Source organism: Cinclus cinclus, chromosome 13 (assembly GCF_963662255.1).
Source record: "Cinclus cinclus chromosome 13, bCinCin1.1, whole genome shotgun sequence".
Taxonomy (NCBI): domain Eukaryota; kingdom Metazoa; phylum Chordata; class Aves; order Passeriformes; family Cinclidae; genus Cinclus; species Cinclus cinclus.
In genome coordinates, this window is record NC_085058.1 from 16355713 (window position 1) to 16381243 (window position 25531).

The 25531-nt window shown below is 40.2% G+C and overlaps 1 protein-coding gene across 1 annotated transcript in view; it reads left to right on the plus strand.

Annotated features, from left to right (window-relative positions):
- MCTP2 (multiple C2 and transmembrane domain containing 2) overlaps window positions 1–25531 on the plus strand; it is a 98963-nt gene that overhangs the window by 24911 nt on the left and 48521 nt on the right. Inside the window, exons 7-12 of the mRNA XM_062501150.1 lie at window positions 3868–4032; window positions 5391–5521; window positions 11942–12128; window positions 12846–12939; window positions 16700–16802; window positions 18446–18548. Of these exons, the coding sequence (XP_062357134.1) occupies window positions 3868–4032; window positions 5391–5521; window positions 11942–12128; window positions 12846–12939; window positions 16700–16802; window positions 18446–18548 (783 nt within the window). The remainder of the gene's footprint in view (window positions 1–3867; window positions 4033–5390; window positions 5522–11941; window positions 12129–12845; window positions 12940–16699; window positions 16803–18445; window positions 18549–25531) is intronic.

A 25531-nucleotide genomic window follows, 5' to 3' on the forward strand; every position in this document is an offset into this window, starting at 1 on the left:
TGTGCTTATTGTCTGCTTTTTATTTGTGGCTGGCTTGTTTGAGGGAATATCTCTAGTTTTAGTTTTTATCCATTTTACAGCAATTAATTGGTCATAAAGATGACCTTTATGGTGTACTGTTTATTTGCACACACAGCCCAGCCAAAATCTGGGGACAACCCTCAAATTCTGGTCTCGAGGCTACCTTGATTTAAGAAATGATGAGGGGAGGGAAGGAATAAGCAAGCTTGTCAAATGCCTCGTGCTTGGGACATATGCCAGCTTCCATCATAAATCATGTGTTCCTTAATTTCCAGCCCTGTAGCCTGATCCCAGCTTCAGCCAACTTTTCTGTACCTCGGCGAGGCACCTTTACTTGGGTCTGGGATGTAGCCAGAGTGTGAGCAGAGAGCTTACAGGAAAATAGAGCAGGAGAGGCCTGAGGGAGCTGGCATCCAGTGTGGGAGCCCAGCTGGAAAGGGCTCAGTGCCCAAGTGTGGAGGCATCACTAACCTGGGAGGTGACAGCAAAAGGAAGAGCTGAATAGATAAAACACTTCAAAATTGTCACTGATTAAGCAGTTATGTCCTCATTTTCTGGCCAGTATGGACCAGGGCTTTGGCTTTCCCGGCCTCATTGTGAAGGCAGGTTAGGGTGGTGGTGGCTGGAGGCAAGGGAGAGTGTTTGGGGTGTTTTTTCAGTGCTTGTTTTGCCCAAGTAACTTCACTGGACTAATGGCTGCGCTCTGCTCTGCAGTAGTTTTGCCAACTCAGAGGGAGGCTGTGAAGTTTAATCAATTAGCTCTGCGTAAATCAGTTTGAAATGAGTAGGTGTGGGGTATCAGGGAGGAGGTAAGACGTCTAAAATAAATAAGGCAATATCATTTTCTTGTCACCTGGGAGGCATTTTCCATAGTGCAGACTTCCCTAGGCAGCACTAAAGTTGACTCATTGAAGGCCTGGGTCTGTGGGTCTACCACACATCTGATTTTCCCCAGACGTGCTTCCTTCCAGAAACTGAGAGTGGAATCTGAGACACTGCCTGTTTCACTGGGATTTCCATCAGGGTGGTCAGAGGAACAGCCTGCCAAATACCTGGGGAGGCTGGAGAGGTGGCCACAGAGCAAGTACAGAGGGGCTCTTTGGTGCTACAAGGCACAGGAATGTGCCAGACCTGCTGAGCAGACTCTGTGGGGGCGACCTGGGCATGTCCAGGAAATCTAAAGCATTCCTCATGTGCTGTGTCTTGCAGGCCTGTAAGGCAAGCAGCCTTCCCATGCTCAGTTTGGAGAGACCCCTGTGCCAGTGGCAGAGCTGGACTGGGGGAGGAGGGAAGCTGGGGGAGCCTGTGTGGAACTGCTGCAGATCAGCACCGTGCCCTAAACCAGTTGCAAACCTCTTGGCTTCACTCTGCGGTGGGATGCTCTCAAGTGATGCTGGATCTCATGCAGGTCCTGCTAGCTGGAGACCAGCACAGCCCTCTTCTGAGAGGAGCACAGAACACTTCTCCAGCTGTACAGCCAGAGAGGGGGGAGCAGGAGGCTCTTTGCTTGAGGCCACCTGTTTTGGGAGGTCAAGGTTGGTGCACTGCAATGTGTTCCAGTATTGCTGAGTGCAGGTGCTGATTTTTCCTGGGGTTGTGTGGGATCCAGGCTGGTTTGGGTACCTCCCAGCAGTCCTTTGAACTGTCAAGTCAGCAGCTACAAGAGTGGGGTTATGTGTGCTGTAGAGCTGGGATAGGAAGATCCCCAGTGCTGAGTGACTCCCTAAAATACTGGCCTGGATGAAAAAAAGAAAAGAATTCAAGTTTGATTTGAAAACTGAGTGATAACAACTGTCTTTTGTGTTCAGCCTGGAAGCTTTGAAGAGAGCTGGATGCTTTGTTTTTAAAAGAAATTGTAATGTGGATAATAAACTTCATCTGTTTTTTTTTTTTTTTTTTTTTTTTTTTGTGAACTAACATCAAATACCTCTTCCTCCTCCGAGGAAGGAGCAGGAGGGGGAGGGAGAATCCTTGCTCCTAAAGCAGCGAGTACATCACATCAAACATGACTATGTTAAATACTAAAATGTTCAAAGTACAAGCGAGATAGATAAAGGCTTTGATGGGAAGTGGATATTTCCCAGGGACATTACAAGCAATAATCCAGATGTTATGGTGTAATGCAATGAGTGTCCATGGATAGATGGGGAGCTCAAGCCAAGCAGCGCCTGCTGTAGGCCTTAGCCCTCCACTCCCATGCTGTTACGCCATATGGAAGCAATCTCCAGGCCCCCTTAATAGCCAGCTTTGGATTCCATTTTCACAGGGCTCATAGAGCTAAGTGGAGCTGTTTTATGGACAAGTTAGATAGAAGCCTTTCCAAGATAAACATCCAATTCGAAATTAGGACATACCAAGCTGCAAAATTATTTTAGGGCATATTTCATGGAAGCACTGCCATTTTTCTAAGGCGATTGCCAGACTGTAGAATGCCCTTTGATCCCTTGTGGACATTACTCCCTTTTTTATAAAAAGGATTTTGAAATAGTTGCAGTGTTTAGGGAGGAGTATATCTGCTGGGACTTTGAAGTATGTCCATGGGAACAGTCATGCTTTAGCTTTTTGGCCCAAAAGACTTAAAAAAAAAAAAAAAAGAGAGAAAAGAAATTACATTGCAGCTGGATTTATGAATCAAAATCTCGTTTTCTTTTTAAAGGTAGGAATTTTTACCCATTGCGCCAGGAAAGCCAAACGGGATGTTTAAATAGAAGTATATTAATATGCTTGTGGGATTCAGAATTTGGTATTTTAACCAGTAAAAAGCAAGTAAAAAAATTGTGAGTTCACCACCTATGATTTAAGAATTTTGTTGCCGGGTAATTGATCCATAAAAAGTAATCTTCAGACATCAGGTGCTTTTGCAATCGTTTTATTTAGCAACAACATTTCTTACTTGCTTTTAAAGCTAACACGTCCTGTTTTAAAGTGACTTGTGAAATCTTCTCCTCCGTCTTGCTCCCACCTGTACATGACATGATTGAAGCTCCAAAGTGTGGCGAGTTAAAAGTTGCTTCAGGAGAATAAAATATGGCAGGATTTTTACTGCGGGAAGGAGAGTGTAGCCTTGAGTTTTAATGTTTCCAGCTCACTCCCTCCCAAATAAAGGCCTATTTAATCATCCTCTGTCCAATAAAATATTGCCAGTTAGCAAACTGTTAGCACAGCCGTGCTGTGCAAGATGAAGCTGCGAAGGTAACAAATGTGGCTACCAGGTAACCATAACTCCAGATAAAGAGCCTGGTGGTGTCAGTGTTTTTTCAGCAGGCATCAGTATTTTTGATTCGTGGGCTCAGTTTCTGGAAGCAGGAGCAGCAAAGGCAGCGGGCAAAGAGCTAAGGAGGGTGGCTGAGTGATGGAGGAGGTGGAAGATGCTGCTCAGCCTTTCACCTGGCAGTGGGCTTTATGATCCTGGGCTGCTTCCCCAGAAAGGACAGACACGTGTTTTATGGATGTAGCTGGAGACGTTTTAAGAGTTTACTTTAGTTTTTCCCCTGCTCCTTTCCCCATTGCTCTGCCGCGCCTTTCCCTGAGCCAAGGTACCAGATTGCTCTCAGTGTTCGAGGTCTGCTCTCGCCAGAGCTCACACAGGGTAGCTGAAAGTGACTTCTCTGGTGGTTTAAGCAAACCCTGCTGATTTTCCTGTGACATTGAGTGCCATCCCTTCACAGGGGCTGTAGTACAGTTGGGCAGAAAATCCATAACATACTACTGCCTTCCAGGGCTTGCTTACCCTTAAGGAAGCATGGTGTCTCTCTCACTCCTGCTGTGCTTTCACAGCACAGTTAACGTGAGCATGAAAATGTGTTTGGGTCTTGAAACGTTTTGTGTTGCTGCCTTGCTTTGCAGTCGAGTTTCACGCGGAACATGCGGCTCTCGGAGTCTCTGCGCAAGAACCAGCTGTGGAACGGGCTGGTCACCATCACCCTCTTGGAGGGGAAGAACATGCCCAGAGGGGGCTTGGCAGAGATTTTTATTCTCCTCAAACTGGGAGACCAAAGATACAAGAGCAAGGTAAGTATTAAGGATTTCCTGAAGTTGTCTGATGTCATAAGGTGCTTGGTGCTTCTGTTACTGGTGTTGCTACCTCAGATGGAACTATTCTTGATACTCTTTTAGATAAGTGAGCTCAACGTCAGGAGACCAGACCAGAAGCATTAACATTTCCCTCTGTTTTGATTCCAGTAGAGAAAGAGCAAGTTAAAAATATTGTGTGTTATCAGTGTTTTGTGCATTTAACACATCATGTTGATGGATGTTTGACATTAATATGAAATGAAATAAAGCTACGTGCATCACACATGTGTTTTGTTCTCTGCCAATACAGAAGTTGGACTTGCAGTGTTAGATCTGCTGGAAAAGTAGACCTGAAATGGTTTCCAGTGCAGGGGAATTACTACTCTTTTAAAGTAGTTTTCTTGAAAAATATGTTAGTTACTGTAGAACCTGCCATCCAAACAGATAAAATGTTCCATGCTTTTGATATCAATTTTTATTCTTCTAGGCTGTGTTTATCTGTATACAGTTCAGTTATATAAGAATCTAAGAAATGAATAAGGTTCCCAAGGATACACATTTCATCTGGAAAGTCTAATAAGAAGAAAGGCTATAATTAAAATAATACTCTTTGGAGGGAGCAAGAGCTCTGCATGTCATGAACTGGAAGTGCAGAGGAGGAGAGAACAAACCTCCTCCTGTACAAAATGTACAGAGCAAGTTCACAGAACATAACATTTGGATGTAGGCACATCTGAAACCTGCACTCTGTCTCTCACATCAGACCTCAAACCAAGGTCATGATATGGTTTTTATTTAGAAAAGTAGTTTTGAAAAATAACAAACGGTTTAGTTACTTTAGAATAAATAGATGTTATTCCCATTACAATCCCTTTTCACGTGTCTCTTTAATGGCTGAAGCGATAGATGTGTTGTGAATCTGCAAGGCTGAGCTGTTTGCTTAACACAGAGGGTGAAAAAATACTTCTCTGGGTTCTTTAATTCACTGAAACCTGTTTCCAGGTGATTGTCCTCAAAAGGGTTGTTCCTGATTTCTTCCAGTATGTGATGGTGGACGATAACTACAGTCCATTGGAAGTGGAGCTGGTGGGATCTATCTTGTATTTCTGGATTTTTCTAGCCATTCATTCAGATAACAACTGTATATTTATTGTTATTGAGAGGGTGGAAAGAGAATATTTAGGAAGATGAGAGTACACATGGTGGGCTGGGAAGCTTTGGTTGGAATGACATTAGTACTTGATGCTCTAACATCCAGCCTTGGTCTGTAGAATTGATTTATTTTTTCTTTTTGATTTACTGTGAAAATAAGTACTGTTTAAGAAAAGTAAATATTATAACTGCATGTTTTCTAGACACTGTGTAAGAGTGCAAATCCTCAGTGGAGGGAACAGTTTGATTTTCACTACTTCTCTGACAGGAAGGATATGTTGGACATTGAGGTGTGGAGAAAGGATAACAAAAAGCACGAGGAACTTTTGGGAACGTAAGTTGGGTTTGAGTTAGATTTTATTTTATTGGGGGGAGAATTTATCAAAAAATAAAGTGATTTTGACTTTTTTTTTTAACTAATTTGTTTTTATTACCAGCATCATAATGTATTTTTCTGTCCTTATTGCAGTCATGTCCAGGTTATGTTTACTTTATGTTTATTAAACCTATTAATAGGAAATTGATTATCCAAAATCTGAATGCAGAGATACCCAAGCTGCCTCTAAAACCCAAAATAGTGTGTGAGATCAGTGGCATCAAAGAACAGGATTTTTCTCTTTTTTTTGTGGTGAAACTGCTCCACGTCTTTGTATGCTCTGCTAGTGCCAGCCCAGGGATTTTGTGCTCCTTTTGAGAGTGGTGTCCCTTTTTTCTCTTTGCACTTTGGTGTTGTGTTCTTCTAAGATTATCCAGTTCCATTTCACTCTATCTGAATCTGTACAGTGTTGTTTTCTTAGTAGTACCTCTCTCTTTCTTGCTTTGGCTTTCAGCATTGTCCTGTGGACACATCTCCCCAAACAACCTCTGTGCTGTTGGGTACATGCAGCAGCACCAAGAACCATTCACTTTACTGGACACCCTCTTTGGTCTCTCCATGCTCATCAGCTGGCAGCATCATTACCACAATTTTACATTTCCTGGGAGTGGGGACCCTGTTTGCTGCTCTCACCTGGCCAGGGTTTCACAATGTGCTGACTCAATAACAGTAACTCATAAGAACATTCTCTTTAGACATTCAAATAGTTTGAGACTATTCACTGGGAAGAACAATGCCCTTTGGGTCTACAAATGTTTGTGGTTTTGCAGAGCAGGAAATTCTTTCTGGCTGAGTGCTGTTGCTCATCACATGGAGAAGTGGCTGAAGATGAATCTGTTCCTTCCATTCTCACAGTTACTTCCGTTACTTCTGATATTCTGTTTAGAGTTAAGAAATAAAGCAGTGTTTGCAGCTTGCCTCAAGTCAGTCTCTGAGGCTGGAGCAATTCTTCCTTAGGTTTGTCCCTTTAATTTTAATTATTTTCCTGGGCTTCCCCCTTTTATTCCCCTACTGGTTTCTGGCAGGTGATGTTTAGTGTGGCAGAAGCTATCAGTGAAATGTTTATTCCGTTTACCACTGGTGAAGTCTGTGTGGTGGATTTACCTTAAAGTAAAGGTAAATCTTCCAGGGTAAATCCCTGGAAGTGCTCAAGGCCAGGTTGGATGGGACCCTGAGCAGCCTGGTCTAGTGGAAGGTGTCCCTGCCTGTGGCAGCGGTGGTGGGAACAAGATGATCTTTAAGATCCCTTCTAACCCAAACAATTCCATGATTCTGTGTTTAAATTTATTTTTGATGTCTCTGTGGAAGAAAAAATGTTTTGCATTTGTTGTCTTAAGCACAGCAAATTGGCTGTAGCATCAAAACATGAAAAAATTCACTAGTTTTTGAAGAGCAAAATGGATAAACACCAAGTGCATAATAACAGGTATTGTTTTTACAGTGTAGAAACTTTTTTGACACCCTATAAATAATATTTTATGAAGGGTTCAAATGCAGTCTAATCTGGAAAAGGATTCAGTTGGAAAAACAGCATTATGAGGTGCCATGTTTATTGTCTCCATGATCTCCAAGTTGAGTTTTGAGATTTCTGGATTTCACAACATCATTGTAAGAAATATGCTTTAGTAAAATGTTTGTGGGTTATATTCGGTCATTACACACAGCAGTCCAGCCAGCTGCCTTCAAATAATTTGCATGGCTTTAAGGGAAAAGCAAAAATGTTCTGGATCTGACTTAATAATTTTGTGCTCAATTTATGGATAGAGTTAGAATTCATTATGGTCTCTTCCAGCCTGTTCAACCTCCAACTGTGTTGATTAAACCTGTAAATGTATGCATGTTTTTAATATTTAACTGAAGCTGGAGGTGCTCACAGTGGAGTCAAATCTGATAATCCTGACTGCAGAACTTTTGTGTCACAGAGACTGCTGTTAATTCATTTAGACCCAGGGTTTCAGATAGTATGGATGCCTTAATACTCTGGAATACGGTTCTTCTTCCAGGCATAATTTGTTTTCAAGGTAAAATATCATTCTCGAAATAGGACCTGAAGTGTATGTGGAGAGCGTGGAACTTGTAGAATAAGGAATGCCTTGGACCTCTGGTGCTGAACACAAACACCTGGGGTGTTTGTCTGCTTCTGAATTAGTGAGGAAACATTTCATATCACCCTTCTATCACAAAACAAACCCTCACTGTCAGTGCACATCATGAGCTAAATTATTACATTCAGCCTACCTGCAGTCTCCGTAGAGTTTCAGCTGGGTCCAATTTCTCTTCCTCACTTAAAATCCCTCAGCCTTGAGTGGTTCAGCTGCAGGCTCTGACACTGAGGGCTGGCTGCATTTTGGTGCTGGATGAAATAATCCCTCTATTTAGTCTGCACAGGACTGTTAGTAACGTTTATGGAGTGCTTTTTGTGTCCTTTGGGATAAGAGGCATGCTGTAAACAGGAGACAGTGTTAATGTATATGAATAAACAAAGGTGTTAATGTGTGCAGAAATTGTCCAGGCAGAGTTAAATTGTTTATGCCAGGTTGTTAGAGAGTGTTTCTGCATTAGGGGATATGTTCTGGAAAAAGAGATGCTGCAGAACGTTGGAGGGTTTTCCTTCACATATTTACCTCAAGAAAGAGATTTTACAAAAATTGCTAAACTTAAGACCATGAGCTCTGAGACTGGAGTGCATCCAATATCTTTATGATGAATGCCTCCAGGAAACTGTCTTTGCAATAAGAAACAACCTGTGTTTTAAAGGCTGTGCAGTTGGGATGGAGCAGTAAAATCTCTGTTATGGCTGCAACCAAAACCTTCACTTAAGTCTCATTAGGCTGTAGGATGAATCAGAAAAAGCAAAATTTGTCCATAAGACCTTAATAAGACCATACTAATTGTTTCCCTGACACCTGTGGCATTTGAAATTTCAAGTATTAATCATGGATACATCTTTCTGTCTCTGATGATTCTGATCTCTTTTATGAAGGGCTTTCAAGATGTCTGCAGGGGGTAAAGTGGCACTGTTGTGTATAGATTTTTAAATATGTATTAATATGTATTAAAAGATTCCTATCATAATTTGATTAACTATGAATGAAAATAAAATACAACATGGCTAGTAAGAAGCTAATCTTAACACCTTTTAGCAAAATTTTAACATGTGATTCCCTGATAAATATTTTAATCCCAGATTTACTATGTTCTGTTCTCAAGTGCTATTTCTCTGTAAAATGAATAGAAAACAGGGGAAAAAGAAGCTACAGGTGAGGGCTTTAAGTCAGAAGAACAGTGTTAAATGAAAAGCTGTACAGGACTAGAGGCTAATACAGAGGTGTAGACCTCAATACTCATCAAGAGGAGGAAAGAAAGCGTTTAATTAATTGTGGTTAAAAGAAATAAGTGATACACTTGTGTGCACAATGCATTCTTAACTTACAGACCTGCAGCCCCTATAGATTGTGCATGTAGCCGCTTGTGTGAATTTAATATGTAACATAGTGGAAGGTGAAGCAGAGCTATTCCATGCTAAAATGGGATTTAAATTAAAATTTCGAAAATTTAACTCAGGAGATCATTTGTATCACCTAAAATACAAATGTTCTGAGAATTTTGCCCTTTGCATTCAGAGCAGGCGACTTTTAAACAAAAGTGGATTACCTCCATTAGTTTGATTCTGTGCCCATCACAATAGTGTCTTACCACTTTCCTGTGAAATAATTATCTGTAATTAGATCTTGCAGATAGAAAGCTGAAAAAGAAGGAAAGGAAGAGTTTCTGTTTCAAGAGAATAAGGGAAGTAGTTTGGAAATCATTAGACTTGTTTTAATAGTGTAGAAGTGTTAGCGTGGAAATTGCTGAATTTATATAGTAAATTGAAAGTCTAATTGTTTTACCAAGCTGCATTCTCTGCAGTCTGATCAATTATGTTGTATAACCTAAATGAGACAGATTGTCTTTTTTTGTTTCTTTCTTAAATCTTTTGCCAGTGCAAATGTGGAATTTTTTTTCAGCTTCTCACAAGAAAATATAGGCATACCTTGAGTGAACACAGATGTTTTAAGGAAAGTCAGTTTGCACAGAAATCAGACATGATTTGAGGAAGAAATACTTACACTCCACCTCCTGCTGTTTCCCCTTCCACATCTGCATCCCTCCAACCCCCACACCCTTATGCTCCATCTTTTCTTTGACCTTATGAGAATCAAATTCTTTTAAGAAGAGAAACAATTCCAATTTGCCAAAACAAGATGGAATTGTATTTAATTTTGCCTTTGACGTATGATGGAGTTCCAGGTTATCTGTTGGTGGGAGATGTGCTGTTGTCTGAACAAGTTGTGTTTTCTGTCTTACTCCATGGAAAGTTTTAAACATAAAAAACAACTGCAGCTTTTCCCAGTTGTGGACTGTGTTGAGTGGGTGGTGTATGAAATGCTGATGTGGGAGACGTGGCTTGTGTTGCCAGCTGAACTGCAGACCAGCTGGGTGACCTTGAGATTTCCCCTCTCCTTCCTTCAGTTTCTGCATCTAGGAAAAAAAAAAAAACAACACCAAAAACAACAACAAAAAGCTGAACTCCAAGATAAGGATATATCCCTCATGTTGTGCTGATACCCAAAGTATCACTGGAACTGCTGCAGCCTGAGACACGGTGGTGTTAATGCAGCCAAGGTGATGCTGACCTCCAGTGTGGAAGCGATAAGGGCTTTTTCTCTGAAAGAAATAAGGTCTTATTTTCTCTCTTTGTTGTTGTTTTGTTTTCCTTCCTGCTGTAACTTTTCCTGTCATACTTTTCTGAAGAGTCTAGGCGTAGCAATGAGCTTTAAATGCAACCTCTCACACTTGGAAATGGTGTTGAGAGGCAGCCTACACGCCGAGCCGTCTTGGTACTCTGCCTGGTTTATTTTCCTTCTCTTTCAAAGCTCTTGAAAGCAGTTAATAAGAGTAAACTTGAAACCTGTTGTACCTCCAGAGCAGTGAAGAGAAAAGAGCACACTTAAGGCAAAGTCATTCCTGTTGATTGTGGTCAGAGGAGGCTTAAAGAGTTGTGTTTTTGTACATGGAGCGACTGGACAAGTTAGAAACTCATCAGAGCACTGGCTTGTACTTCGTAACACAGTTTCTTGGGTTCTCAGGCTGAAATGTTTTGAGATTTTTTTTTTTCTTTTTTTTTTTTCACCCCCCTTTAGCATTCACAGAAAATAGGCTGTTAAGAAGCGGAAAGCATGCAATTTATAGCAGATGGGCATAAACTGCTCCAGCTCTACTACTGGAATGGGATCAATCAGGAACACTACATGCACCATTTACCCAGAAGAAACCCACCTGGGGGAACCCTGTGGAATTTTAGCCTATTAAGACAACACCTTAACAAGTTTAGTTTAAATAAAAACTTGTCGGCAGGCATTAAGTGAAGCAAAACCCCTAACTCTCCATCATCCACTGCCCATCCCTTTGAGGAATGTTTGTCCTCTTGTAGTGTGGCAGCAGACCTTCTCCTTTATTTTGTTTTTTTTTGTTTTGTTTTCTACCCTTTTTTCATCTGTAACTTTTGTTCAACCTCTTCTTACAAGCCAAGCCCCATGGAGGTTCAAGAAAGTTCCACTCCATTTACTGGACTTCTAAATAGAAGGCATTTAGCTGAGCCAGGTGATTAGACTTTTTGCTGCATTTAACCATTCCCTTCATGTGTTACTGGCTGCCTGGTGATCTCTCTGCTTTAGCCCATACTCATATTTTATTGTTGACTCATTATGAATGTTTGTCTTTTATCCTCTTTATTTTTATTTCTAGGGGAAGCATCAGGTTAATGATACATATTACATGCAAGGAGTGTGTGGGGGGGTACTTTTAAGACAATCCTTCCCTTTGGGAAATAGAACAACAAGCTGAAAATGTAGCTCTAGTAAGGCTTGTAAAAGAGATTGGGGCATACAGTATAATGTAGCATAAAATGGATTATGTGACTTTAAAGAAACGAATCTATTTTAGGCTAGTGTTTTAAATTTTGCATTTGCCCCTTTTCTTCTCCCCCAGGTGAAATAAAAGTGTGTTTCAAATCCATCACAAAACACTGGGGGATTTTAGAGGGGAAGTGAGGCAGGCCAGAGTTAAGTTTTCCTCCTGTACTTCCAGCCCAAACCTTTTACCTCTGCTTACCAGTAGACAGACCAGAAAGCAAAATCTGACAGTAAGTGCAATAGAATCTGCCTAATTGGTTTCCCATGTTTAATTTTGGGATTATTTTTTTTACACTCTTTCTATCCTGAAGAAGCAATAAGTTTTGGTGCCTGCATATTGTTGAAATCAATACAAATATTACTTTCTTATTTTTTTTTTTTACCGACTCCTTTTCCTTATTAACCCTTGGCAATGTCGTTCCAGATGCCACGTTGACATTACTGCCCTGCCAGAAAAGCAGACCAACTGCTTGGAGCTGCCTCTGGAAAAACATCCAGGGTCCCTGCTGATGCTGATTGCTGTTGCCCCATGTACAGGAGTGTCCATCTCTGATCTGTGTGTCTGTCCTTTGGGAGACCCCAATGAACGGCAACAGATTTCTCAGCGTTATGTGAGTTTGTCTTTTTTTTTTTTTTTTTTTTTTTTACCTTTTGAAATAGTCAAAATTCCAGGAAAAAAAATTCTCCAGTCATAATAACATGTCCCCCGTCAAAGAAACCTCTTAAATGGAGCAGTTGCATTTTGAATGACAAGGAGAGATTGGCAGGGCAGACAAACCCAAGCAATTTGGCTGTTTGTATTTGTTGAGTTTTAAACTAATGCTGATCTTGCAAACTTTGAATTGTATTAGGAGATTATCACGGGGAATGAGACACTGAATATCATGAAGAGATAATATACTTAACTTTATTCCCTCCTTTGGGGAGGTTATTTTCTGGAATTTCAAATGTTGGGAGATAAAGCTATGTGGCTTCCATGTCCTAAAAAGCAGGTCAGGAAGGAATAAGTGTATCTCAAGTTGTGCCAGGGGAGGTTTAGATTGGATATTAGGAAACATTTGTTCACCAAAAGGTTTTTTAGCACTGGAACAGGCTGCCCAGGGAAGTGGTTGACTCCAGTTCTGGAGGTATTTAAAAGAGGGGTAGATGTAGATTTTAGGGACATCATTTAGTGATGGGCATGGCTGTGTTGGTTAATTGTAGAACTTGATGATCTTAGAGGTTACTTCCAACCTAATTGATTCTGTGATAAGTTATTTGATGGTCCAGTAGTCTCTGTTTCTTACTGAATTACAAGAAAATACATCTTTGTGCTTTTCTCCTTGCAGTGTATAAAGAATTCCTTTTGGGACATAAAGGACATTGGCTTCTTACAAGTCAAAGTTTTAAAAGCAGTGGACCTGATGGCAGCAGATTTTTCAGGTATTTTATTTCTGTTTTGCAGCATATGATGCTATAATATATTGCAAATGATAGACTTTGTGCAGTACTGTCATTTGATCAAGGAAAAGTAAATCATGCCATCATCTCTCCAGCACTGAAACCTGCCTTGGGGAACTGAGACACCGAATGGCTTTGACTGCCTAGAGTATGTGGGAAGGTCCAGTGGATGGAGATTTAAATTTCCCAGTAGACCTGAGCAATCTGACAGATAACTTTACGACAGCACGTCATGCTAAGTGTTTTTTTCCATCAGGAATATGTAAAATAAGAGTTGATATAGTTATGGTGCCTGTGAAGCACCTGCAAAGAAAAGCCTCTCCATCTTCCATCAGGTGTCTTGTGAGTTTGGAGCAAGACTGAAAGATTTTGGGGTGTCTTATATGTGCTGGGTGTGTGGGTTTAGGTGATGCTGCAGGCTGTCACCTGAAGGAGGAAGCTTGTCAGCAATGGGGCTGCGAGTGTGATGCTTTGTCTTAGAGCTTATTTGAGGCTTCAGTTTGGGATGACCTTTTTGGTGCTCTTACTCCATGAAAAGTATGGATTTTCCACTGAGCTGTTTCTCAGGTTGTTCTTGGTCCTGACAGCAGCGGACACTAACACCTTTTAAAACCACAACTTTATATTGTACCTCTGGGGAAAGTCTAGGAGGTTGATACTTCTCTGTAGTGACTGCCTGGATATTATTATTTTTATTATCATCTTCTCCAGGATTCTGGAGACCTTTTAATTCCCCTTTCTATCTCACAGCAGCTCATAATTCACAGGCAAAGTATTGTGTGTTGTGTATTTGCTGACACAATCATTTTTTAAAGATAAGTTGTTGATAAAGGCAGGAAAGATGGTAGAGAGAAAACATTCTTGCCCCATTCCCTCATATTTGTTACATAAGAGAATGTTGCTCCTAAAAAAGGAGCAAAGAAGAAAGCCCACGATTAATCATGGAACTATTTTAGGGCTATATTCAATTCACTGCTTAGCTCTGAATTGGAAAAAAATGTTTACTGCAGCAAGCAGTACTTTAAGTAACTGAAGACCTTAATTTGAAAAAAAAAACAAAACCAAAAAAAAAAAAAAAAAAAAAAAACCAAAACCTGTCAATAACAAAAGGTAACCTATAAAGAAATCTATCCCTAAATTGATATAATATATAAGTCCATATGGACTCAGGAGCGTAACTGCACCTTGCTGACTAATTTAATTTAATAAGTCTAGCACAGCAGAGCAGCCCCAGCTTTGCCATGAGCCAAAAGTTTCATCTAGAAATAATGTGAGGTTTTAATATAGACAGAATTCATGGAAAGAGCTGAGCCCAGAAGGTTATTTACCCTCTGGAAAAGTTTGCTGATGCTAAAGCAGTTGCATCAGTGATGGATTTGGCCCCTTCTCCCTCAGTACTCAAACAGGAGCATGTGGGTGGATAATGAACATTGGAAGAGACACGCAGGTTCTTGATTCTGCAATTCAGAGACTTTTCATATAGAGTATATGACACACATTCCTTGTGCATAGCACAGAATGAAATTCTGCTTAAGTAAAAGGTTACTCAGTCTGTCATTATATTCAAAATAACCCAGGCTTTGAGCCTGATTCATGAAGCAAATGACAAATTGTTTTTCAATGGCAGTGCTGAAAATATCCTAGTATTATGCTGTAATAGACCCACCAAATTGCAAAAGGATGCAGCCATTTTAGGTAAAAATAGCATAATTTCTGATCATGAAATGAGAGACATAAAGATTAATTATCTGTTCTGAGCCATTCATAAATGATTAGTGCAGCAATTATGGGCTTCCATAATAGAGCCCTCCTAGAGCAGTGCCATATTTCCTGCATTGCCAAGGAGACTGCTCAGATTTATTGTTATTGATAAAAGTAAATTCAAAGTCCTAGCTAAAAATCTAATAAAGGGAAAATCACAGAGGGAATCGGAGGTACAAAGATTTCCAAGGGTTAATAGAGGAGCAGTGTGAGCAGGTAGTGTCCCCTCCCTGTTCTTTCCCATAGCAGTGACGAGTCTTCAATCCCCCAAGTCCTGCAGACCAGTGAGTATGGTGAGTGTAATGCCACCTTATACCCTATTCCCTCAGTAAAGATTGGATTTTGGTGTGATTGGGTTTTCGTCAGTTGTTTGTATATTGTCATCAATAGATTTTAATTGCAAGTTTTTAGCCCGCTGTAATAATAGTGGACAGAAAACACACAGTCTGCTTTGGTTTCACTGTTCTGAAAAATCCATATTTTACTCTTGGACATAAATTTTTGGGCTGGTTTCCAGACAGCTGTATCATATATGTAGAAGCTCTTCAGCCACATCTACCCAGTTTGAGCCTTCTATACTTTTATATTCCTAGATAATAGTTCTGTTGACGTGGAAATGACTTTTTCTGCTTTGTTGGATGTTTTCTGTGTACGCATGAGATTTCTTCTCAAACACTGCATTTGCTCACTGACCAAAAAATAGCATTCAGAATACCAAATTATACAGTGGGATTGTTTTTGGCATATACCAGTTTGCATTTCAAGCAGTTTTTCTGAACAGCTACACGCATTTTCCACACTTATCAGGGAATGGGCATGTAATCTGAAAAGAGGACAAATAGATTCCAGTAATACCCATGGTCTTTAAACTTTACTAATATTGACTAGTTAATACCCACTGTTTACATACTGAAAAGATTCTTGTTTAGTTTATAAACTTCGGAGAATAAGACCCTTAAAAGCTCTGCATTAATAATACAGAAAATAAGGATTAAGAAAAGGACAGCTTTTGCTTAAATATCTTGTTTGCCTGTATCTAAATCCCTGCATTGCTGACATATTTAGTTGCCTCCATAGCAGTTAGGCTGGAGTGTCTGTGGCTGAGTTCTACATGAACATTGGAGATGAGATTAAATCAGATACTGAGCCAGACATGCTGATAAGGGGCCACTCTGCTCACAGAGGAAAATACTGAGCTGCAATGAGTTAGGAAAACTACAAATTCATTTAATGTGAGTGATCAAAAAATACGTTAGGAAACATGCTCACCTAATAGATTCCATACTGGCATCCTGCTTTAGAGAGGAGAGGGATTTTTTTTTTGCCATTTTTGCTTTGTTTTGTTTTGTTTTGGAGCATTTGCTCAGTTAGTTTGCTGTAAGTACAGTACCAGGATCATGCATGGATTCTCCAGTTGATGTTGGGTGTTGTTCAAACTGTGGCACTGTGTAGAGACTTCACAGCTTCAGGGACTCGCTCACTTGGAACTAATTGAAGAAATGCTTCTGATTTCAGTCAGTGTTGTGCTTCTTTTCTCATGATGTGGATACTTAATCCTGTAATCAACTGAAGACCACAGGCTCTAAGCAGAGGATAAAACAGGGAGTGTAACTGCAGCACTGCTCCTTCCCTGGCTCAGAACAATGGTGCTGCTTTCCTAAGGGCATCTCAGTAATTGTCAACATGAACAGATCTTTCTTGCTGTAAAGACTGAGAGATGAGACACTGCAAATCTCAGATTTCAGGTATTAGAAGCCCTGTGAGTGAGCTGCAAGGTAAGTGTTGGAGTTTCCAGAACTGGGGATGATCAGAGAAAATTGGGGTTTTTTTGGCAAGTTGTTCCAACAGAACGGGACACTTGGCAGTTGCTTTAATGGATCTAATTTTATTTAACCAATCACTTTCTCAGCCCTACTGCAAAGGAAGAGTCTGCATACTAAATACCATAACTGGTCCACTTTTTTTTTTTTTCTTTCCCTAGGCAAAAGTGATCCTTTCTGTGTCTTGGAGCTGGGAAACGACATGCTTCAAACACACACTGTTTACAAGAACCTCAATCCAGAGTGGAACAAAGTTTTCACATTGTAAGTGGATTGCTTTGGAAACCATGCAGTAACTCCAGTTAGCAGCTTAACTAGGAAAGCTATTGACTTTGGGAAAATACAAAGGTCAACTTTAAGACATGTCATTTTTTTCATAGAGAGGATGCTGGAGAAATCTCAAATATAACTTAATTAAAGCCTTTTGCCTTTTACTGGTTCTTGCATGGAGTTTATTAATAGAAGTCATTGAAAGAAAAATTACTGTGATATTTATAGGAAGAATCATGACTAGACATAATGGAGTCATAGTTTGATTCAAGAGATAATGTAACAGAAAGTTGAGACCAGATACTCACGCCTACACTTTCCGTAACTCAAAATAAAATATGTTTCACTGAACCTTGGTAGAATCCTTGTTTAATTTGAAGTAAGCAGAGAATTACAGCTCATGTTCGTTTTGGTATATCTTCTGAATTTAAACTAGTCAAACATGCTCCAGATTAGATGCTTAAATTTTTATGGAAATCAAGGTATTGTTTTATTTGTCACTTTATTAATAATAAAAAAGTTGTAATTTAGGTATTGCTTTTAGGCAGCCCAATTTTTTAATCTTGCTTTATGCTGACAAAGAATTTTGTGAGTAAGTGAGTGAGATAAATGTCTCCCAAGGCTGCAGCAGTCTGTGCAAAGGCTGGCAATGAAGCATTGTGATATTTGCATCTGTCCAATGGAATAATAGTTTGAAAATTACTAACTTCTTGCTAAAGCAACATTCATAAATACTAGGCTGAATGAGAGCACAAGAAAAACTATCTGATTTCCTTAGTAGAAATACTTTGCTGGATTTCTCTTTAATCCAGGGACGCAGCTGAATGCTTGTTTCTTGGAATCCTTTCTCATACTTTGTTCTCAAGTAGCTTCCACTCATCACTGTTTTTTTCTGAGACTTGCAGATGAGTCTTGTCGGAAGTTCAGCCAGCAAAATAAATCCAATAGCAATCCAAATTTATTTTACTTAAAAAGAAAGTTTGTGCCTATACTTCCTGTGGGTCTCAGAAATGTCAGCTATGGAGACTCTAATTTTCTTGCTAATGTTGTCTGGCTAATCCAAGCACTGCAGAGCCAGTCAGGTACTTGCATCTCTCCTTAGATTTTTGTCAATTAAAAAAAAAAAAAAATTAAGCCCCTTAAAAGCTATTGATGATTTAGATTTATTTTGGAGCAGTGTAGATTGTTTTGGGTGGATGAGTCCATTTCAGCTGGAGCTTTAATTACCACTAAAAAGCCCTCCCCATTATATCCAGGTTTTCTGCAACACTCTTCTCTGTGTGTGTCACTGTGCAGTTTTAATGCAATGAAACTTGGGTTGAATTCAGCCCCTGACCTCTCCCCGTCACCAGCATTGGAGAGCTGAGTTTTACATTGATAGCATCAGCAATAAAAAAAAAATACCAAAAGTCATTGTCTGGTAGTTTCTTCACCTAGTTATGCAACTGAAACATGAGGGGAAGGCTAGGGGAATACCCATCACTTGATTTGTTTTGGGGGGGGATTTTAATTAAATGCTAGTTATATACCCCAAGGTAATACAAACTTAATTAGTAGTCTCAGATCTTAGTGGAGGAGACTGTGTGCATGTGTTATTGAATATTATTTTTTATGTGTCTGCACTTTTTTTGTTGCAGCCCTATTAAAGATATTCACGATGTTCTGGAAGTGACAGTGTTTGATGAAGATGGAGATAAACCCCCTGATTTCCTTGGAAAAGTTGCCATCCCTTTGCTGTCTGTAAGTTACCTTTACCACATGTATCATGGTTGGCTGGGAACAAGTTGCATTTTTTCCCCCCTGTAGCACAAAGCCCCAGAGATTTAAACAGGTTTTGTGATATGTACATACCTTAGTTGGCAGTGTTTATAGTTCTCCTTAGTGGAACGAGTGTTGTCAACCCATCTTAGTACAAATTTGGTTGATTGGAAAGCAAATTGAAGAAATGTCTTTACTTCATCAGTGCCACGTAGGTCTGAAAACATAATTGAGTTGTTCTGTGTGTTTCCACATCATCTTCTGAAGGTAACATTTTAAGCATGTCTTTGTTCCGTCTTGCTTCTTTTTACTCCAAGAAAGTAATTGCACATCGCAGTAGGATTGACTAGAGATAGCTGTTGTTATTGGCACAGCTGAATGAAATTACCTAAAAGGGGTGTTTTCCACTCCATAGTGCTTTTAAAGACTGGTGGCTTTTGTTCTGTAAACAAATATGTGAGGAGTGAGCGCTACCATGGGAGTATAAAATCAAAACTGGAAACAAAGCGAGCTCAGGGGAAAGTGGTTGCTCTGGAGATTAAGGAGAGTTGAAGCTTTTTCAGAAACAGCCAAAAAAAGGCCAAGCTAAAGAGAGTGGAGCTGAAAGGATCATTAAAAGACTTTAATAGAGGAACTGGGGGAAAGCAGCTTTGTGTTTGGTAAGACTGATTTAATTTCGAAACAAGACTGCTAGTAATGGTGTGCAAGCCAGATCAAGAGGGCATAAACAGTTCCATGTGTAGTGCAGTGTCACAGAAGGTTCTGGTAATTTTTACAGTAACATGTAGGAAGAACTTTCTAGGTTGTGACTTATTAAATCAATTAGTAGATGAGGCTTGAAACATCATGGGACTCTTGTGTCATATTAGCCAAGTTGTGTAAACGTGTTTAGCTGTAAGCATGGGGTTTTCTGTGAGCTGTGAGGCAGTGATGCTTTGCAGGAGCTTCCCTGGGCCAAGGGGAGGCTGTGACAGGTGTTTGTACAGTTGAGCCCTGTGCAAACGTGTGGGGTGATGATTTGTTGTACAAACATCGTGGTGTGTTTCTCAGGGTTGTCCTGTGCAGGAGTTGGACTCAAGGATCCTTGTGAGTCCCTTTCAAGTCATGATATTCTATGATGACACTTATGCTTTCCATATATAACCCAATTCCAGCAGCACAGGCTGTGGTGAGATGCTTTCGGTAATGCTCGGTGTGATGCTGTGGATAATAGCACTCTCAAATAGGCAGATGGTGGATCCTGATTGAAACTACAGAGTACAAAATTGCAGTCTTGTTTTGAAACATCCCTGTGAAAGCAGATTCACCTCCGCAGAAAGGCTGGCACACATCTTCCAGGGCTGAGGCAAGAGTGTGTCTTTGAGTTTTAGAGGCTGGCTGCTGCAGGAAAGGCAGTGATGGAACTGTGGGGCTCTGTCCTAGCAGAGACTGGAGAAATTGGAGTTTTCTAGAGGAAAAGTAAAGGTCCCATCTGATCAAGGCAGGCCATATAAGCATCACAGCATTAGCACGGTTTAGGTAATAAAGGAACAGTCAAGATCACAGAGGGGGACTGAAACATTTGGTATTTCCAAATAAATAATGAACTGCCCAGAAAACTCTTGAACTAACTTAGAGGATATGATCCCAAACTAAGGAATGCTTTGTAGTGGTAAAGAAATAGGTCTATGTGCTCCAGTTTTGTTGTGATTTTGTCTAAATAAGTGTATTTCTTGTATATGTGAATTAAAAGCAATGTGGCTTCTGAATCTCTTCACAAAAGTATGTGTGCTTTCATCCACCCTGTGCTGTTCTCCCTTGTGTCTGAGACAGAGGAAACCCCAGCAATTTGGGGATATAAAGAGCCTAAGATACAGGAGTAAATACTGAGCTCTCAGTGGCCTACACACTGTTGTGAGCTTTACAATGCTCTTCACTCTGTGGCTCAGACTACGTGGTCTTTTTGGGGATATTTTAGATTGTTCATCCATTTTCATAGCTTGAGTTGTCAATATCTCCTATTTTAGAATAATATTAGAGTCAGTTGGGCATGGAGGATTATTTGATGTTTACAGGGAGGAAAAAACCTCTTAACATCTTTTATTCCATTTTTGATCACTTTGTTAATTTCTCCCCAAGTCCTCATATCTCTGATGTTACTGGAAGAGAGTGGCTGGAGCAGCTGCTCTCCTGCAGACCCAGTGCTTGCCAAATGGCCTGCATGATCGGCAGCAGGCTGTGTGGGCTCACAGTGAGAAGATGTTAGATTTGGATTTTCTGTTGATTTTATAGGCATTTGTCAAGTATCCCTTAGGAAGCATCTAACAAGGCAGAGGAGGGGAGTGCATGTGTGTGGTAATGTCCAAACTATGCAGTGTAGGTTTTTCTGTGTCCAAGGTTTGGGACAAAAAAAAAATAAAATAAAAGTTGTTTATGCTTTCCCTTGCCAACTGATCTTCTTCCTTCCCATCCAAACTTCTCTGCCTCCTATTTTAGTCAAATGTAGTGTAAATATACTCATCTCTGCTTCTGATTAAAAACATTTTGCACCTATTAACTTGGTCTGCTCGGACAGACAACTGTAATTTTCTAAGCTCTTTTTCTTCAAATAGGAGTCTCAGTGTGTGTTGTCATTTTGACTGTAACTTTGAATGTATCCTTTGAACCATTTAGATAAATATACTAAAAGAGAACAAAAGTTAAAGACTCGAGGAAGACTCACAATCATGTAGATTTAATTTCAGTATGTAATCAGGCCTAATATTTTCCTGGCATTGAATTGTCTTTTGAAAATAGATGTGCTTTTGCCATTCTTTTTTCCTGTTAAAAATGCACAAGTTTGACTTGTGAGCTGTCAGCGCGTGAAGTAAGTTTACTTCAGGAATTGTTCATGGATGACTAGATTCTTTTCTTAATGAAAATTTGCCTTGAATAAAGTGTATGTTGGAGGGATATGAAATGTTTAATTAATATGACACCAAATTTTGGGTTAAATGTGTTCAGTAGTCCCACACTGGCATTTTGCAAACATGACTGCACCCTCATCATCACATTAACACAGGAATAACCTTACGGCACCAAAATTCAGGGATGGTGAAATTATGTTTTCTTTCCGTTCATCCTTTCATCCTTGACTGTGATCTAGGATTATAGCAGGAATGAAACAAGAAAAATAAAAAGCTGGGCAACATGAGAAGAGTTTTACGGTGCCAAATGAGGCATAAAGCTGCAAACTTCACGTTCCGGTAGATGTGATGAAACAGAATTGGATAAATGTAGATTTTGCTAGCAATAAACTGAATTTGGGGAGCAAAACAGAGGGAGAGAAGTTTGTAGTTTACCTTTGACTTTTCCATGTTGATCAACCTATCATACTCCTTTTCTTCATTTCTTTTTGTCAAATTACTGTCCTCCTCTAAAACATGTGTGAGATCTCATCTCAAACACTGCTCTGGTCAGCCATGTTCACAATTTACACTAGAAAAGACACACATTAGTGCTACCATGGTGTCCAGCAAAGTGGATCCTTCTCTTGCCAAAGGTGAGCCATAGAGTATGGCTTGGCCAAGCCTTGGGCTGGGAGGGAGATCTTGGGGTGTGGTGAGTGCAAGGGAAGCCCATGAGCTCTGAACAGAGCGGGCTTTTGTGCCAGAAACTGGAGAAGAACCTGGGGAACAGAGAAGTAGGGCAAAAACTTTATTACTTCAAGAAAGAAGTTTGATAGGTTTTAGAAGTTTTGTAGGTTCTGGGGGACTTGAACTAATTATCAAAGAAGTCCTTTCTATCTCTGTGTTCCTTTGTGTCCTAGATCTTAGTAAAGGCAACCGTGTGTCTCTTTGTGAGGGTCTGTCTTTTTTCTTCTGCTTCAAGAGACTCCTATCTCCTAGAAGGCTGCAAGTTATTAGAGACATAGGAGCATATAGTGTGCTTCAATGAATTTGAAAGCAGAGTATATCAAATATCCTCATGTAGAAAGGCCTTTGAGTGAAGAGTTGTAGCGCAGAATGGAATATTTTTTTATCTGCTGGATTATCAGGTCAGAGTAGTCCTCAGCTGCACCCTTTTTTTCCAGCCAACAGGAAGTGGTCTATGAAATATTCTCAAGTGCCAGGCAGGGTCAGTAGCCAGTGATACACTGAAAACAAGGAGTGTGCCTTTGGCAAGCTTAATGGTTGACAGGATGGCCTGGATTCAGAGAGCAGACACCTGATGATTGCACTTATGTAGCACTTGACCATAAGTGCACAGTCCTTTCCAGGAGAAAGTTTTAGAGTTTGAGAAAAGTGAAATCACTGTGTTTATGCAATGGAGGCAGCTGTGAGGTGTCTGTTCTGACTTTTATCCTGATTATGAACCAGGATTTTTGGGATATGGAAAATTCCCCCACATCTCTTCCAGGGAAAACTATGTCTTGTTTCTGACATTAGATTCTCCCCCAGCCGCTCACTGCAAAGGTATCAACAGGGATGTTGTCTCAAGTATCACCTAGGATCCTTTTACTCACAGGGTTTTCAGCTCCACCTCAGACAGGCTCGAAGCCCTCATTTGAAAGCCCTGCCTGCTTTCTTTCAGTCCATCAGCTCCATATCTCTTTGGTCTTTGGATAGCAGTCCTCTGCCAAAAACCCAAATCTCCATTCCACTGTGGATCCCACAGAAGGTTATTCAAAGTGAAGTGTTTGGGATAAGGAGTTTTGGGGTGAAGGAACGGGCATATTGTACAAAATTGGTTTGGTGCATATGGCAAGACTGGGGAGGAACAAAAACCTCTTTATTCACGTACAGGTGGATCAAATATGTGGCTTGCTTTCATCTTTTCCTGGGGAAACACGTCCTTTGATAAGGGGAGGTGTGTGTCTATTACAAGACAGCTTTATGTTATGCAGGGCAAATGGGATGACATTGTGCATCAGCAATGAGCTCAAGCAGGAGTATCAGGGGTCCCAAATGCTTTAGATGAATTACCCTTGGAGAATAGCCATTACCCTCTCCACACGTCACAGGTGTTGATGTACAGAGGTTTAACCCAGCGTTCTTCTGTCAGGTCATCAATATATGACATTGAATCTGCATCAAAGCTGGATACAGAGTGAAGTTCTCTTAAAATCAATGTAAAAAAAAAAGCCTCTAAACCATATTTCTTTAAGACAAGAGCAATGAAAAAACACGCTTTGCTGCGTAAGGGTCCTGTCTTCTCCGTGTTTTGTGTCATATCAATCTTGGCTTTTGCTATTTCATTAAAATTCCCAAGCGGTCAGAAGGTTGTTGCTTAATAGATTTAGCATTGGCTGGCTACATCAATACTGTGTTTAGTCACATTTGTTTTACTGGGGACATCTGTGCGAAGAGTTTAGCAAATATATTCATTCATTTGAGAGGAACCTGGTGCACTTGGGACCTTGACTGGATGGTGGTCTTGTGTACCTCAGTTTCCTTCAGTTAGAGGCAACTTCAGGGAGTGCTTTGCCTCAAGTGACTCTGTAAAAATATTTACTGCAAAAAAGAATTTTGACTTTTTTTTCCAACTGATAATTTCCTTTTTGTGGTTGTGCACGGAGAAGGGATCTGACATAGAATATACATTTCTTTCTATGAAAATTTGAGTATGGTTTTGTCTTTCTGTGTTGACTCAGAAGAGGGAAATGTCCCAGGTATCAGAAATTCCCCTGAGATGAAGATCCAGACTGGTTTTCTGATGGTGACCTTGCAAAATGCAGCCTGTGGGTGTGGTAGGCACTGTTGTCCTCATGTTAATCCCAGGGTTATGGGCAGACTTGCTTGGTGGTTGAGTCCCAGTATAAGCTATTAAGAAGCTTTCAGAGAATGCAGGTGTTAGTATTCAGTGAGGATCTAAAGCATCATCAATCAAGGAATAATATTGATTATGTCTCTTTAAGGTGCTTAACCTGCAGATGTTTTCACATTTAATTTGAATATTCCTTTCCCTTCCTTTTCCTATAAGTAGATATTAAGATAAGCTGTTTTAGACACAGATACCAGAACTACTCATTGAGTCAAACCCATGTGACATGATTGGGTTTGTAGCAAAAGGTGTTTGGGTGACAGAAGAAACCTGATCTTTCTGACACTGAGGTTCATCCTGTGACCCCAGCCCTGGCTGCTCTTTTCCATAGCTGGAGAGAACATTTAAGCAGAGTTTGGGAAACTCAGAGACTGGGGGAAAGTACCCAGAGAACAGAAGGAAATAGATGCAAAATGAAAGTATTGTAACTGTCTGTCCCTCCAGTTAGGGAGGAAGCCGAATGGAATCTGAACTCTGCTCCAAGAACAGGATGCAATGAAAATGAGGAGTACTTAAGGCTCTTTTGCATGTTCTCTTGTGGGCACAGTTGAGGCTGTGTAACCTCCATGCAGTCATGGGTCTCAGAATTACCCTGTACCTTTTGTTGAACCAGACTGCCCTAGCACGGTGCCAAAACCGTACCGGAGTCTTTTGTTTGACTCATTTTTCAGGTTTCTTTTTCCTTTTTATCCAAATGAAAATGCAATGGAGACAGACTGTTTCATAACCTGCCATTCTTCTCTTGTGCTTTTTCCCTCTGAAGAAAGCATAAAGCTAAAATATCTGTATTAATGTTTAGTCCTAGGCTGAATTATAATTGCACACCTTTTTCTAGACAGTTTGAACACTTAGAATTAAATATACCAAATCTGACTGTAAAACTTTATTTGCACTACATTACTTCCTGCCCTGTTCTATTTTAAAATAGCAGCAACAATAATAATTGCACCATTCAATAATTGCACCTATTTACAAATACAGAGGTGGAAATTACTTGTTGCTGATTTAAAACTTACTATTTGAAAACACCTGCAGACACACCCAAAATGTTTGATTCAGCTCCAGGTCTTAAAATAATGAGTCTTTTCCCCAAAGCATTTTTTTGAGTGCAGAATACCACAGTATCAGATTCAAATACTCAGAAACATTTCTTTTCCTTTTTCTGTCAATTTAGCTCTGTGTCA